The sequence below is a fragment of the Callithrix jacchus genome, chromosome 1 (genome assembly GCF_049354715.1).
Source record: "Callithrix jacchus isolate 240 chromosome 1, calJac240_pri, whole genome shotgun sequence".
Taxonomy (NCBI): domain Eukaryota; kingdom Metazoa; phylum Chordata; class Mammalia; order Primates; family Cebidae; genus Callithrix; species Callithrix jacchus.
In genome coordinates, this window is record NC_133502.1 from 196,558,403 (window position 1) to 196,575,884 (window position 17,482).

At 43.2% G+C, this 17,482-nt stretch overlaps 1 protein-coding gene across 6 annotated transcripts in view; it reads left to right on the plus strand.

Annotated features, from left to right (window-relative positions):
* The window catches only part of MYO18B (myosin XVIIIB), a 397,224-nt gene that overhangs the window by 110,291 nt on the left and 269,451 nt on the right, over nt 1-17,482 (plus strand). For all 6 annotated transcript variants that reach the window (XM_078336710.1, XM_054239730.2, XM_054239724.2 and 3 more), the window contains 2 exons: nt 456-678; nt 5,175-5,284. In XM_078336710.1, coding sequence (XP_078192836.1) covers nt 456-678; nt 5,175-5,284 — 333 coding nt within the window. The remainder of the gene's footprint in view (nt 1-455; nt 679-5,174; nt 5,285-17,482) is intronic.

Sequence of the window (17,482 nt, forward strand, 5' to 3'; positions counted from 1 at the left end):
TCCCTGGGGCAAGGCGGCAGGATCCAGCTGGATGTAAACCTGGTACCTAGACCTGGAATGTGAATTCATGACCAAGTGAGAACCTGAGATTGGTCAGTAGCCAGGCTGAGCACAAATGAGAATGGGCTGAGACAAGGAAGGACACCTTGAAAGAAACCTCCTAGTGGGTTATGTTGGAAATGCCCTGAGCCTGAGTCCTGAGTTCTAGGCCTAGCTCTTTTGCTACTGGTCTGTGTGACCTGGGGCCACTCACTTGCTCTCTCCATGCCTCAGTTTCTCCATCTGTTTCAACAAGGACCATTATTTCTCATGAGTACAAATCAGGCTCCTTGGTGTAGGACATGGGGGCCCCAAAGATGCCCAGGTTGGGCTTAATGACTATTTGGGGAGAGTCCAGTCCCCTTTGTGTGTCTTTCTGGGACAACTGGCCCTGACCTCCCTCCATCTGGTCCTAGGATGCACTGGTCCGCATGATCAGAAAGTCCCAGCTGCACTTTATCCACTGCCTGGTACTGAACCCTGTGGTGGAAAGCAGGAATGGGCAGGAATCTCCAACGCCACCACAGCCTGGTGGAGACAAGCCTGGGGCAGGTAGGCCCCTGGCCTTGGATATCCCAGCACTGAGGGTCCAGCTGGCTGGGTTCCACATCCTGGAGGCTCTGCGTCTGCACAGGACAGGTAAGAGACAGCCAGAACAGAGCACCTTGTCTCTGACTCCTGCGACATGTCCAACCACCAGTGGTAACTGCCTGTTACTACCTGTAACGGGAAGCCAAGGGATGGAGCCCCTGCCATGTGCAAGGAGCTTCACACCAGCATCCGGGTTACTCTTCCCAGTAGTCTTCTGATGCTCAGAGAGGTGGAAGCACGTGCTCAAGGTCAGACTGCCTGGACATGGCAGAGCCTGGATCGGGACCCAGGTCTCCTTGAGTCTGAAGCCCATTTTTTTTTCCTTTATTTCTTCTAAAAACACACACACGTACAAACGGGATACATGTGCAGCACCTGCAGGTTTGTTACATAGGTACATGTGTGCTCTGGTGGTTAGCTGCTGCACCCACTGAAGAAGCCCATGTTATTTCTAGAATTGCTTGTAACTCCTAGAAGACTAGGGCTGTGCCTTCCTTATAGCCATGAACTTCTAAGGAGCATTGTCTCACAATAGAGGGTGGAATTTCCATGATGAGTGATATTTTGGTGTTCACAATGCTCAGTTTGGTTTGGGAGATTGCTGTGATCCCAAGAGATGATGATATGATTTGACGAGGACTCATGCTGCCCAGGGATGCAGGAGGCCCTGAGACCTAGAGAAGGGAGCTTCCTACTTTCACTGGGAGTTTGGGGAAAACTCACAGCGACATAACATCATAGTCAGGCTTTGAAGCATAAAAACTGCTCACGTCTGGCAAGGGGAGGGAACATTAGGCAGAAGGATCAGCAAGTATGAAGGAGGGAGGCATAAAAGGGACAGGTTTTCCGAGAAATGGATTCAGAATGAGCGAGGAGTTGTGGGAGAAGAGGCTGACACACCCGGCAGGACAGACTGTGAATGCCTCTGTTGGATTATCACCAGGTCCACCTGGAGAGATGCTAGGCTGGCAGGGGGATGGAGGGGTTCTAATCAAGGGATTAAAGTTTTGGGTCTGTATTTTAGTAAGCTAACGTGTACCTGACATCCCCACATTAGTGAATCTTACGGACTTAGCTGGATCTCAATCCTTGCTATTCTCTCTCTCTTTCTTTTTTTTTTTTTTTTTGAAGTCTTGCACTGTCACCTCGGCTGTAGTGCAATGGTGGGATCTCGGCTCACTGCAACCCCCCCCTCTGGGTTCAAGTGATTTTCCTGCCTCCGCCTCCCAAGTAGTTGGGATTACAGTTGCCCGCCACCACTCCTGGCTAATCTTTGTATTTTTAGTAGAGATGGGGTTTCACTATTTTGGCCAGGCTGGTCTCGAACTCCTGACCTCGTGATCCGTCTACCTTGGCCTCCCAAAGTGCTGGGATTACAGGTGTGAGCCACTGTACCCAGCTCAATCCTTGCTATTCTTTTCTGCCTCTCAGTCCCCGAAGGCCATCACACTGACTCCCCTCTCTGACAGCTAGAAATGGCTCAGACACAGCCATGCTCTCTGCAGAGGACAGGGTGGCTGGGACAGGCAGAAGTCTCAGGTGGGCACCTCATTTGTTTAATGTCTCCATGGTCACTAAAGCCCTAGTGTATGGTCGATTCTGCTACCTCCCCCCTACTGGGTTAATAATGGACCCCTAGGCACAGAGAATTTGACTGGGAGCAGCTGGAAGCAAAGATGAGACCCTCACTTTGCAGAGCATGTCATTGATTTCCCTCCCACCCATATGGCTGCAGAGGAGGGAGACAGATAATGTCACAACAGAAGAGGGGAATGGGCACAGCTGGTGGTTGGTCCCCCACACTTAATTCTGTTTGGCTACTTGGCAGGAAGTGCTGGGCCTTTCAGGTGTCCTGGACCTGGGTCAGACTGTTAGAACCCCTGTGTGCGTGCAGGGTCAGGGCATCCCGTTCCTGTACCCACGTGACCTCACGACACTGTCTGCCCTCTCTGTTCTCAGCACAGTCCAACTTAGCCAGGATGAGCTTTCCAACTAAGTGAAGGGTTGATATCTCATGGTAGAAATTTCCAATTTCTGTCTCCTAGACCTGGTTCATTTCCCGTTTGTATTGCAAGTCACATCTGTCTCTCTCACACTCACATGAGATATATTTGTATGCATATACAGATACATCAAATATTTATGATTGGGAATCTGCATATGTAATATATATGCATATATACACGTGCATGTGTGATACATTCCCGTGCATGGCATTTATTGAGTGCCTACTACATGCTTGACAGTGCAGTCACATATACTAAATGAGTGATCAGTGAGAATGATCACTCATTCTCACTGTGCTAAAGGTAGGCAATAAGCATTCACTAAGCATTACCTATTGTGCAGCCTGGTGGGCACAGCTCAGACTCTGGAGGGAGATGGCTTGGCCTTGATTCTGGCCAGCACCTCTCATGAGCTGTGTGACCCCAGGAAATTCCCTAAAGCATATCTCCTTTTTCTCTCCTATAATAGCTCATATCTCAGAAGGCTGCTGTGGGTATGTTAATAAGAGGATAAAGCTTAGAAGAGTGGCAGGTTGTGGAAAAGCACGTAATACCCATCAGCCAGTTTTTACTATAATTGTCATCGCATTTCATCCTCATAGTGACCATGTGAAGATAGATTTTGTTATTCTCATCTGACAAGTGAAGAAATAGAGTCTCAAAGACGTGGATCATTTGTCCCAGTCATGGAGCTCATACGGACAGAGATGGGATGTGAACCCAGATAGGTCTCCCCTAAAGCAGGCTATTAACCTCCCAGGCCCCCTGTCTCTGTGCTGTCTGCATCCTTCAAAGCTGGTTTGAGACTCTCCTCTTCCTCAGGAAGTCTTCCAGGATTAGCCACACACTGGATTGCTGTTCTTCCTAGTCTTCAATAAGTAAACTTTTGGAGTGAGATTTTCCCAGACCTTTTCTGATGCAGTCACTTGAGAGGTCTTTTTGAAGCAGCCGAGGGTCTACCATGCCTCTTGTACCAAGGAAAGAGTCTAAACCTCGAGACCTCGAATTTGAGTTCAATTTCCTTTGGGACCTGGTCTCTGCTCTTCTTTGGCTGGGTTTGAATCCCAGCTGGGACAGTTACCATTTTGCTTTGTGCAACTAGGTGAATTCATCTCTCTGGGCCTCAATTTCCCCTTTTGTAAAATAAGGATAATAACATAGGCCCATGAGTGTCTATAATACAAGGAGGTTGTTATCCTAGTGATTGGCACACATAAACTCTCAGTAAATGCTGGCTGTTAATATGAACTATAAAATTACTTTTTTCTTCTTTTTTTGAGACTGAATCTCATTCTGTCACCCAGGCTGGAGTGCAGTGACACGATCTCAGTTCACTGCAACCTCTGCTTCCCGGGTTCAAGCAATTCTCCTCTCTCCACCTCCCGAGTAGCTGGAATTATAGGCATGTGCCACCATGCCTGGCTGATTTTTGTATTTTTAGTAGAGACGGGATTTCATGATGTTGGCCAGGCTGGTCTCGAACTCCTGACCTCAGGTGATCCACCTGCCTTGGCCTCCCAAAGTGCTGGGATTACAGGAGTGAACCACTGCACCCAGCCAGTATTTTTTTTTCCTTTTTGGAACAGGGTCTCGCTGTACCGCCCAGGCTGGAGTGCAGTGGCACGATCATGGCTTACTGCAAACTTTGCCTCCTGGGCCCAAGTGATCCTCCCACCTCCGGAGTATCTGCGACTATAGGCATGCACCACCATGGCAAATTTTTGTATTTTTTGTACACACGGGGTTTTGCCATGTTTCCCAGGCTGGTCTTGAACTTCTGTACTCAAGGGATCCACCCACCTGAGTCTCCCAAAGCACTGAGTTTACAGGTGTGAGCCACTCACTGTATTCAGCCTTGGAACATATCTTATCCTTCCCTGTTCTTGGTCTTCTCTGTACAGCTCCCTCTGGCTAGACTTCTCTTCCATACCAAGTTCTTTTGCAAACCCTATGGCTTCTAAAAACTGAATCTAATGTCATTTTCTCCCAGTAGCTTTTCAGGTGCCCCTTCTCTTCCCCGTTCCCCACACAGAAGGATGCAGCTGTGTCCACCCTGCATGGTGGACTTACAAAAGCCCTTAGATGCTGCCCAATGCGGCATGCCTCACATACAGTCTATGCGGTGGTAATACACGTTAGACAAAACGCTTTCCTTTTTGAACAGATTTGGAAACCTCTGGGCTAACATTGGGAAACTCAAGGCTAACAGGCATCTTCCCTTCATGAGTTCTCAGAGCCTTTGACTTGGTTGCTGACATGCCTTGTGACCTTCCAAGAGGCAGATGAGTGTGTAGCTTTGTCACACTTTCAGTGGAGTTTGTGGGTTTGTGTTCTCAGGTACACATCTGGGGAGTGCCAATCAAATCTAATCTCTTTAACAAATGGAGAAACTGAGGCTCCAAGACATGAGTCCATGCATCAAGTTATTAGCCAGGTTGGGAGCAGGACCCTGAGCTCCTATCTGGGGGTTTAGGGAACTGGGCTGGATCTTCTCATCTGGACTCTGTGCTCTTCTCCTGCCTGCTCCTACCTCCCTAGGCTATGCTGACCACATGGGGCTCACTCACTTCCGCCGGCAATTCCAGGTGCTGGACCCTCCACTCTTGAAGAAGCTCATGTCGACCTCCGAGGGAATAGATGAAAGGAAGGTAGGTGAAGCTCATGCAGGAGGAGTGAAGGCCCCAGACACTTTGACTGAGGTCTAATGGGCTCATGTTCCATAAGGGATTGCCACAGTGGGCATTTGGAGCAGCTGTCTGAAAGCAGGACTGTGGGGACAGTGCTGAGGGCAGCATGAACTTTGGCTCAAATCCTTGCCCGAGACCAATCCCCCACAACAATGTCATTTGGGACCTGACCCAGCCCAGAATAACCCTTCTGACCCCTATATAAGAAACTTTAGGAAAAAAATGGAGACTAGAGCCATGAAGCCTGGGCACAATGGTTTATGCCTGTAATCCCAGCACTTTGGGAGGCCAAGACAGGCAGATCATGAGGTCAAGAGATCGAGACCGTCCTGGCCAATGTGATGAAACTCCATCTCTACTAAAATACAAAAATTAGCTGGACATGGTGGTGTGGGCCTATAATCCTAGCTACTCAGGAGACTGAGGCAGGAGAATCACTTGAACCCAGGAGGCAGAGGTTGCCGTGAGCCAAGATCGCACCACTGCACTCCAGCCTGGGTGACACAGTGAGGCTCCATCTAAAAAAAAAAAAGTAGAGCCATGAGAAGAAAGCATCCCAGCTGGAAGAGACCCTAGCAAGGTGAAAAGCCATCATTTACAAAGGGTGTTCCACTCAGTGCCAGCACCCTGAGGTGGTCTATGACAAGAGGGCTTCAGGGTCCAAAATGTTTAGGAAATACTAACATCAGGGCCCCATGTTCGAGAATTCTAACTCCTTAAGGCCTTTGCACTAGCTGTTTTCTCTGCCTGGAGCACTCGTTCTCAGAATCTTTGGATGGGTGGTGTCATCTTGCTCTTCAGATCTCAGCTCAGGTGTCATTCTTCGTCACATCCTCTTGTTTTAATGTTTATGTAGCACTTATCTGAAATTACGTGAATCTCCTCTATGTTTTTTGGCTTCCAGCAAGAGCTCAACAATTTTTTTTTGTTGAGTGAATGAATGAATGAATGAATACTCAGACCTAACTTTGTATTTTTGTCCATGTGTGTCTTCTTTCTCCAACTACACTGTAAACTCTTGGAATCTCATCTCTACTTCCAGTGCCAAACTTTCAATAAATGTTTCTCTTGAGAATAGCCACAGGCTTATCAATGATTAGAGAGCTTGTTAGAATTAGCAAAGCCCTATTTCATCTTCATAACAGCCCTGCAAAAGAAGAGCTATTACAACCCACTTACAAAAGAGAACACCACATTTCTTAGAGATGAAATGGCACTCCTGAGGCCACACAGCTAGGCATTTGTGGGTTTGCTCTTTGGATTCAAGTTTTTCAATTCCAGGGGAGGATAGTTTAAAGAACATAGTTCATAAAGGGAGGTAGTTCAAACCGACCTGACTTTGATTCCCAGCTGGGACTATGGGAATGTAAACTAGTTATGTCATTTTTCTGCCTCACTTTCCTCATCTGTAAAGTGGAAAAGACCACAATGCAGAAAATATATAGGGGATCCACATAATTTCAGGATAAGTGCTACAAAAACCAAAACAAGCAGATGTGATGGAGGGTGATCTCTGAGCTGGGGTCTGAATCGCAAGGTGAAAGAGTACTCCATGACACTCAATGGGGTGTTCTGAGGATGACATGGAATAGTATAGTTCATGTACCTTACACAGGGCCTGGCACACAGTAGGGGCTCAACATACATTAACTACTATCATCAATATCAGCAGAAGCACCATCAATATCATCATCTTTGTTCAAATGCAGGGTGATGTCAAACAAGCCACACGGACCATGTGTTCACAATCATGGTGCAACTGCGTGTGCCTGCGTGTGTCTGAGATCATCAGCACGGCAGTCCTCAATCGATGAGTCAGGAGACTGGAAGTCAACAGAGTCACAGTTCTTAGGTGTCTTCCTACTTCTTTGCAGTGGGCACCAGGGCACAGGCCATTTTCAGTAGACAAGGCAATGCCTTCAGTGCCCTCCTAACTCACTGTAGAGGGGACATCACCCCTAGATGTCTGTGGCACAGGGCTGTCCCTTCTCTGGGTAGTGGCCCATTTTGGAAGCCATGAGGTTCTGCCTGGCTTGGTGCCATCAGCTACTCTGCACCAGTCTTCATTGGGGAGTTCTTTGTTCTTGGTCCCCCTAAACTTGACTTTATTCAGAGGGGCTGAATGAAGCCACCAAGAGGGTCTTGGGCACCTCTGTGGTTGAAAATGGTGCAGGAGTCGGGTGTGGGGGAGTTTCTTTTGCGGAGGCAATGGTGTAGCATATGGAAGTGTTTCTATTCTGAATGAGTCAGCAGTTCTCTGTTGTAGCCAAACCAAAACCACCTCCATACACACGAGAGGTCTCAGAAAGTGGAAAATTACGAGGAGAATGGACTTGGCTGGGAACGTTTGCTTCTTCTTCTTCTTCTTTTATTTGCTCACAAATTTTATTTGCTGCAGCATAGAATTTTGGTAGCAACGAAAGGAAACACCATCCTGCCTCTTATGAAAAAGCTGATACATATTCATTTGCCAGGCAACAGGATATGCCATGAATTATACATGAACACGTGCTCGGGTGGGCAGACTATCCGTTTCTTTGTGCAAAGCAGTTAAGACCTCAGGATTGAATAAGATGAGGTTGACAGCTAGAAAAGGTCAATATTGTCACTAGACACTAGAAGGCAGCAGAGGGAATTCATTGTCAGGGTGTAAAATGGGTCTTGGTGAAGTCCCCTGTGGGTCTAACACGTGGAGTCTGGAATGTTGGTGTTTCATGCCAAGATGGTTTCCCAGTGAACTACTCTCATTTTGTGGGTACCTGATGGATATATTGTGTTCCTGAAACAAAAATAGCATATGCCTTTGATCCCAGATGCATAAACTCATTACAGAATATCACGTACAATATGAAAAGTTACAGAACCATGAGCTAAGACAGTATTCAAAATATAAAGCCTTCCCACTCTGGGAATCATCCCCGTTTCACACAGAGGCAGCTGAGGCCATGACCACCCAGCCAGATAGTAGTGGAGCTGGGATTTGAACTCAGGCTCTCAGATTCCTAACACAGGGCTTTCTTTTAAAGTTATGGTAAAATACGCATAGCATAAACTTTACCACCATAACCATTTTTTAATATTTTACTTTAGGTGCATACTATATCTGATATTTCTTCCCATGTTATCCCTCCCCACGCCCCGCTATCTCTCCCCTACACCTCCGCAACTGCCCCCAGTGTGTGATGCTCCTCTCTCTGTGTCCACGTGTTCTCACTGTTCAACACCTACCTGTGAGTGAGAACATGCAATGTTTGGCTTTCTGTTCTTGTGTCAGTTTGCTGAGAATGATTGTTTCCAGATCCATCCACATCCCTGCAAAGGACACGAACTCATGGTTTTTTATGGCTGGGTAGTATTCCATAACCATTTTTAAGTGTATAGATCAGTGGTGTTAAGTACATTTGTATTTTTGAGCAACAATAGGCACCATTCATCTTCATAACTTTTTTCATCTTGCAAAACTGAAACTTGGTACCCATTAAAAAATAATTCCCTAGTGCCTCCTCCCCTCAGGCTCTGGCCCTTAACATTCTACTTTCTGTCTCTACAATTCTGACTGTTCTAAGTCCATCATGGAAGTGAACTAATGCTGCATATGTCCTTTTGTGGCTGGTTTATGTCACTTTGCATAATGTCCTCAACGTTCACCCATGTGTGGCATGTGTCAAAATTTCCTTCCTGAGGCTGAAAAATATGTGTACGTATATCTTATTTTACCTGTCCATTCAGCTGTCAATGGATGTTTGAGTTGAGTTCATGTTTCTTTTTTAATTTTTATTTTAAGTTCAGGGGTACAAATGCAGGTTTGTCATAACAAACTTGTGTCATGGAGGTTTGTTGTACAGATTATTTCATTACCCAGGTGTTAAGCCTAGTACCCATTATTTTTCCTGATTCTCTGCCTCCTCCCATCCTTCACCCCCAACAGACCCCAGTATGTGTTGTTCCCCTGTATGTGTCCATTTGTCCTCATCATTTAGCTCCTACTTCTAAGTGAAAACATGTGGTATTTGGTTTTCTGTTCCTGCATTAGTTTGCTAAGGATAATGGCCTCCAGCTCCAGCCATGTTCCTGCAGAGGACATCATCTCATTCTTTTTTGTGACTGCATAGTATTCCGTAGTGTATATGTACTACATTTTCTTTGTCCAGTCTATCACTGATGGCCACTTAGAGTGATTCTGGCTTTGCTATTGTGAATTGTGTTGCAGTGAGCATACATGTGCATGTGTCTTTATAATAGAATGATTTCTATTCCTTCAGCTATATACTCAGTAATGGGATTGCTGAGTTGAATATACAAATACCTCTTCAAGACCCTGATTTCTTTTTTTTAAATTCTTGTTTCAGGTTCAGGGGAGGTACATATACAGGTCTATTATGTAGGTAAATTTCATGTTACAGGGATTTGGTGTGCAGATAAGTTCGTCACCCAGGTAATAAGCATGGGACACAATAGGCAGTTTTTCAGTTCTTACCCTCTTCCCACCCTTTACCCACCAGCAGGCCCTGATGAGACCCTGCTTTCAGTTTTTTGGGGTATATACCCAGAACTGGAATAGGTGGATCATATGGTAATTCTGTTTTACATTTTTGATGAGCTATCATACATTTTTTATAGCAGCTGTACCATGTTGCATTCCCACCAATACTGCACGTGGGTGCCAGTTTCTCCACATTCCTGCCAACGTGTTCTTTTTTGTTTTGTTTTTTGATAGTTGCCATGCTAATGGGTAGGAGATGGTGTCTCAATGTGGTTTTGATTTGCATTTCCCTCATGATTAGAGGTGTTGAGCATCTTTTCATGTTCACGCAGGACTTGGACAGAAGCCCTCTGAGGGCAGGCAGAGTCTTTGGTGCAGCTCTTTACAGGACATTATTAACTTCAAATAACTATCATTAATTTCACCCAACTTTAGCCAAGTGTCTGCTTTTCGCCAGATCCTCGCTAGGCACCAGCAATTTCCATACAGAGTTGGTTTTGGGACACCCCAGGAAATGCCACTAAAACATTTGATGTTTCCAAGGGAGGTGACAGCGGGGCAGTTGGGAAAGACATCTCAGAGTAGGTGATGCTTGAGATGAGGTCTGTGAAATATCTGGAGGAACTGAGTAAGAGAAAGATTACAGGACATTCTCATGTTGGGGACAGGATTGCAAAGATCTGCAGTCACGAAGGTGCATAGAGAGTTTAGCGGTGCTAGAGCATAAAAGATGCCGAGTGCCGAGGAAAGGGGCTGAGGAGTTTGATAGAAGCCAATTCTGGGTTCTCGTTAGCCAAGCTAGAGAGTCTGGGCTTCATCAGGTGTTCGGTGAGGCTCTTCTGAAGGGTTTCAGCAGGGCCGTCGCATAGCAGACCTGATCTTTATGACTTGGATTGGCTTCAGCAAAATTCTGAAGGAAGTGAAGCCCCCGCTGCCCATTCCATGGTCCTCCCTAGGAAGCAGTGAGGACTTGTTATTCTCCTCTGGTTATTCTGGAGACCCGGTCTTCTCTGGACACCCAGGCACACACACAAGCCTCTCAAATGACCCCGTCTTCTCCCTCTAATCATCTTCAGCTCCACTCCTCTCTCCCAGGCTACCCGCTCTGGTTAAGGTGATGCCTTAACCTACACCAAAGCCTACACAGAGGGAACACAAGGATGGAATGTCAGGCAGGTCAGTGAAGGCGCTCTTTCAGCTCACCTTGGCTACATCCCAGATTCTGGTCCCTTCCATTTTTCTGCTGCTGAAGCAAGAGTTGCCAAATCTCTCTGATCGATGTGAGGAAAGCCTTGGGCCTGCCCTCCTCCTCTCCAAGTGTCTATAGTGTTGATAGATTTTAGCTGGCACAATCTCTGTCCCTGAGGACTTGATCTGAAGAACATAATTTAAAGGCTGTCAATCCATCTTCTCAAAGGCAGCCACTGTTGTCCTGTCTCCCACCCTGGTGGACACTTCCCGTTTCCTGTGAATTCATTTCAAGAGTCTTTATCTGCTGGGAAGAAACTCTTATAAGCCTATGGCCAGGGAGGAAGCTGTCTGCTCTCTAGGGGCTGAATGATTATTCAGGGACTCCCACCACCTTTGCTCCTGAAATGTATTCATCATCCCTTTCTTGCTCACCTTGCTGTCTCCCTCCAGTTTGGGGTCTATTGTTTTGTTTGTTTGTTTGAGACGGAGTCTTGCTCTGTCGCTCAGGCTGGAGTGCAGTGGTGCTATCTCGGCCCACTGTCTCCTGGATTCAAGCTATTCTCCTGCCTCAGCCTCCCGAGTAGCTGGAACTACAGGCACATGCCACCATGCACAGCTAATTTTTGTATTTTAGTAGAGACAGGGTTTCGCCATGTTGGCTGGGCTGTTCTTGAACTCCCAGCCTCCTGTGATCTGACCACCTTGGTCTCCCAAAGTGCTGGGATTATAGGTGTGAACCACCATGCCCAGCTGGGTCTATTGTTTTAATTATTTTACATGTTTTCCACTCAATTTTAATCAACTCAATTACATTCATGTGTGTGCATGCCTTTGGTTTTGGATGGGTTCTGCCTTTTTCCAAGCATTTTATTTATAGCCTTGAGCGTAAAGAGTTAAAAAACAGACACAGTTTCCACCCTTATGGAATGATTTGGCCACTTGTGAGAGAGGCGAAGTGGTCAAAGTGTGTGGCTTAGAGTCAGATTGTCTCGAGTTCAAATTGTGTCTTCTTCCATCTCTCTCTCTACGAGTCAACACTTTTGATGCTTGATGGCGGTATGACCATCGGCAACGTATACTATGGCATAGCAGAGTGTCTGGTACATTTTAGGGGCTCAACATATGGAAGCCATTGGACGTGGTGTGGGTTTCATGGGGGCAGGTGCTATGTGAACGGCAGCCAGATGGTTCACAGGATGAGCGTCCTATTCCATAGACACAGATTCTTCATATTAAACTGTTGATTGAGGAGTGAGTTGGGGAAGCACTTTGCAGCTATGGCTCTTCATTATTTCTGGAGTCTCTTCTGTCTGTCTGGCATATACAGCCAAATGTGAGATGTCAGCCCATATGCTTTTTGGGTACACTCTTCTTGAACATTGGAGAGAAAGCTCTTTGCAAAATTCTGGGAAACAATGGAATCCTGTGAGCAGGGATGGCGGGTTGGATGTGACTAAAATCTGTGAGACCTCAAAATCTGGTCTCAATTTGACACAGGCTATCTGAGTTTTTATACTTAAGGCAGAGAGATCTTGGGTTTGCCAAGAGCCATGTTTGCTGACGTGTAATGTTGACTTAAAGTGAAGATGATGAGCCATTTATGCTCAATGCCTGGGCTGCTTCATTGAATGAATCTTACTAGTTGTGAATTAGAGGTGGGAGAGCTTAGCAGGTTAAGGATACAGATTCTGGACTTAGGCTTTCTGTGCTGCTACTGTGTCTAATCTGCTCACTGGCCATGTGACATTTGACAAGTTACTCAGCCCTTCTTTGACAGTTTTATTACTTAAAATGGCTTGCTGAGAGTCCCTAATACTCTTGATAGAAGGACTGAGTAATTGAAATTATTGACATGGCGACTTCCATATACACAGAGTAAATAATAAATGTAATCAATTATGATTTTGTTGTAAAAATAGTAATTTTACTATTTCTATGGATTTTAATGCTCCTTCTATGCAATGAAGGCTTTAATCTTTGCCTTAAAAACCTCAAGTGATTGCTAAAATAATTTTTGATTTTTAATCAATTTTAGATATTTAATCAACTGATTATCTCTCAACTACATTTGGATAGTTTTTGATTTTCTGACTATTAAGGAAAAGGATGTTGTGAACATTTGTGTATCAGACGTTGTGTAGAAACCTTTTTCTACTTATTTTGGGCACGTTCTTGGAGGAGAATTGTATTATATGGTACATTTATGTTTAACATTTAAATATAACTTTTAAAGAAACTGTCAAGTTATTTTTAAGTGTCTCGACCGTTGCTCATCCTCACCGCCAATGTATGAGAATTTCACTTTCTCTCTAGCCTTATCAGTACCTGAAATTGTTTGCCTTTTTGATTCAAGCCATTCTGTTGTGTGCAAAGTGGCATCTCATTGTGGTTTGAATTTGCATTTTCCCTAATGATGTTGACTTTTTTTTTTTTTTTTTGCATGTCCCTGGTAGCTATTTTATCTCTCTCTTTTTGTGTGTGTGTGAAATCTCTATTTTTTTGCCCATTTTAATTAGGCTGTTTATCTTATAGAATTGTAGTAGTTCTTTATTTGTTCTAGACATAGTTATTTATCAGATGTAAGCTTTGAAAATATTTTCTTCCAGCCTGTGGCTTGTCTTTTCATTTTCATAATGATGCACAGAGATTTTAATTTTCGTGAAGTTCAGCTTACTAATTTTTTAAGTGAACGGTGCTTTTTTCATATCTAAGAACTCTTCGCCTACCCCTAGGTCACAGAGATATTCCCCCATTTTCCTCTACAAGATTTGTAGTTTTAGCTCCTCCATGTAGACATTTGATCTATGGTGAGTTTATATTGTGTATGGTGTAACATGCATGACTACATTCATCCTTTTGCATATGGATGTTCAATTGTCCCAGAACCATTTGTTGGAAAGACCGTTATCATTTCTCCCAGTGAATTGCATTGGAACCTTTGTCAAGCATTTAGTGTACATAAATATAAGAGCTTATTTTTGTAATCTAAATTCATTCTATTGGTCTGACTGTGGTAATTAGTGGTACCTCCTTTTTCTCTCTTTTTATTCCTTAGAGTAAATAAACTTTGTCAGTTTTGTCTTTTCAAAGGACAGACTGGATTTCACTGATTTTTCTCTATTGCTTTTCTGTTTTCCTTGCTTCTGTTGATTTCCACTCTATATTACTTCCGTCCTATCACTTGATTTGGGTTTAGTTTTCTCTGCTTTTCCTGGTTTCTTAAAATGGAAACTTGCTCAAATTATTGATTTCTTCTCCTTTTCCAAGATACAAGGTTAAAGCATACATTTTCCTCAAAGTACTACTTTAGCTGCATCACATAAAAATTTTCATTTAGTTCAAGATATTTTCTGATTTCTAGTGTGATTTCTTCTTTGGCCCATTGTTTATTAAGAAGTGTATTAATTTCTACATATTTGGAACTTCCTCACCTTTTTTTGTGGTTGCTTTCTAATTTAATTCCATTTTAGTTTAAGAACATATTTTATATGATTTCAGTACTTTAAAATTTAGTTTTGCTTGTTTGTTTTTTAAAATTTATTGAGACTTCTTTTATGGCCTAATATTTTATATCTAGGAGAGTGTTCAAGGTGTGCTTACAAAAACCTGTGTTCTGTGGTTGTTTGTTGAGTAGTCTATTGCTGTTACCTGGGGTGATTTGGTTGATAGTATCGTTCAAGTCTTATATATCCTTACTGTTTTTTTTTTTTTTTTTTTTTTTTTTTTTTTGCTCTGTTGCCCAGGCAACATGCAGTGGCATGATTTTGGCTCACTGCAGCCATGACTTCCTGGCCTCAAGTGAGGCTCCTATTTCAGTCTCCTGAGTTGCTCAGACTATAGGCATATGCCACTACACCTGGCTGATTTTGTTTTCTAGAGATGGGATCTCACTGTGTTGCCCAGTCTGGACTTGGTGTCCTGGGCTCCAGCAATCCTGTGTCCTCTGTGTCCCAAAGTCCTGAGATAACAGGTGTGAGCCACTGCGCCTGGTCTACTGCTATTCTTTATGATTAATTGTTCTGTAAATTATTGAGAGTCAGGTATTATTTTGACCTCCAACTATTAATGTTAAATTTTAGATTTATCCCGTCATTCTATGCATTTTTGCTTCATGTGTTTTGGGGCTCTGTGGTTAGGTACAGACATATTTATAATGCTGTATCTTCTGGACAGATTAACCCTCTGTTGCCATAACATGTCTCCCTTTGTTTCTAGTAATGATTTTTGTTTTAAATTTTAAACAAAATTTGTCTGCTATTAGCATAGCCACTCCAGCTATCTTATGTTTAGTGTTCACATGATACATCTATTTCATTTTCCCCCTTCCAACCTGTCTTTGCATCTAACTGCATCTCTTATAGATGGTATATAGTTGAATCTTCTTTTTGCAAAATCCAGGTTGACAATGTCTGCCTTTTTATTAAGGTGTCCAATATATTGATCTGTTATATGATTCACACCCATCATTTTGCTGTTTGTTTCCTGTATGGGCTTCAAGTCTTCTTTCAGTCATCTCCTCCTTCACTTCCTTCTTTTGTATAAACCAGATATTTTCCAGTGGCCCATTTGAATCCCTCTCCTAGTGATTGTTCTATGGATTACAACATGTATTGTAATTGAAGACACTCCGCTTCAGATTAATATTAACTTAATTCTGGGAAAATATAGAACCTTTGCTCCAATATAGCTCATTTCTTCCTCCTACCTTATTGATACTATTTTAATCCACAGTCTCCCCTCCCTATATACCTGTGTGTCCTACATCCACGAATTCAACCAACAACTGACTGAAAATATTTGGAAAAGAAAAGATGGGTGTGTGTATACTGAACATATACAGACTTATTTTCTTGTCATTTTTCCGTAAACACCATAATTTAATAACTATCTGTATGGCATTTTACACTGTATTAGGCGTTATAAGTAATCCAGAGTTAAAGTATACAGAAGGATATGAGTAGGTTATTTGTAAATACTCAGCCATTTTGTATAAAGGACTCAAGCATCTGCAGATTTTGGTATTCTTTGGGGGTCCTGGAACCAATTCTCCATGGATACTGAGGGATAACTGTATATCACATCTCTATATGTTATAAAATCAACCATCAAGCTTTGTTATTTTATTTAATCTTATGTATTTTAGGTGAGTCAAGGGAAGAAAAGAAAAAGATGTAGATTTTTCCATTTTCCTATGTGTTTTTATTTTCCCATGCTCTTTAGTTCCTTAAGGATTTGAATTATGTATGATATCATACCTTTCATCCTGAAGGACTGCCTTTAGACAAGTGAAACAGTAAGGCAGGTATGATAGCAACAAGTTTTCTCAGCGTTTGTTTACCTGAGAAGTCCTTACTTCACCTTCATTTTTGAAGGATAATTTTGCCAGATACAGAATTCCTGATTGACATGCTTGTTTTTTCCTTTCAGCATTTTTAACATTTCATCTCACTGCATTTTGGACTTCATTGTCTCTGAAGACAAGTCAGCCACCAATTGTTTGGATGCTTCCCTTTACACAATAAGTTAGTCTTCTCTTTCTGCTTTCAAGATGTTCAATAGTTTATGCTAACGCTTGGAGTGGTTTCTTCGTGTTTATTCTATTTGAAATTCATTGACCTGCTAGGATTTATGGATTTTTTTGTAGGTGGGGCAGTCAAATTTGGAAAGTTTCTAGCCATCATTTTTCATTCTTTTAAAATCTTTGTCCTTTTCTTCTGAGACTTCTATTATGCATATATCGGCCTGCTTGATGTTGCCATACATGTCTCTGAGATTCTATTTTCCCTCATTTCTATTTCTCTCTGTTTTCAGATTGGAAAATTTCTATTGATCTAGTTTCAAATTTGCTGACTCTTTCATCTGCCATCTCAGATCTGCTGTTGAGCCCCTTTAGTGAATTTATCATTTCAGTTAATTTACTTTTCAAATGAAGAATTTCCATTTGGATTTTTTAAAAAATAATTTCTACAGCCAGGCGCAGTGGCTCACACCTATAATCACAGCACTTTGGGAGGCTGAGGCGGGTGGATCATGAGGTCAAGAGATCGAGACCATCCTGGTCAATATGGTGAAACCCTGTCTCTACTAAAAACACAAAAATTAGCTGGGCATGGTGGTGCATGCCTGTAGTTCCAGCTACTCGGGAGGCTGAGGCAGGAGAATTGCTTGAACCCAGGAGGTGGAGGTTGCGGTGAGCCGAGATCGTGCCATTGCACTCCAGTCTGGGTAACAACAGCGAAGCTCCATCTCAAGGAAAAAAAAAATTCTACCTTTCTATGGATATTTTGTATTCAAGGAGTCATTATTATTACACTGTCCTTTAATTTATTAAGTATTTTTTTTTTTAGTTCTTTGAACATATTTACAATGGCTGTTTTGAAGTCTTTGACTGTGAAGTCCAAATTCTGAACCCATATAGATACTTTCTCCTATTTCCCCTCACCCTTAGTTTGGATCATAATTTTAGGTTTATTGCATATCCTGTA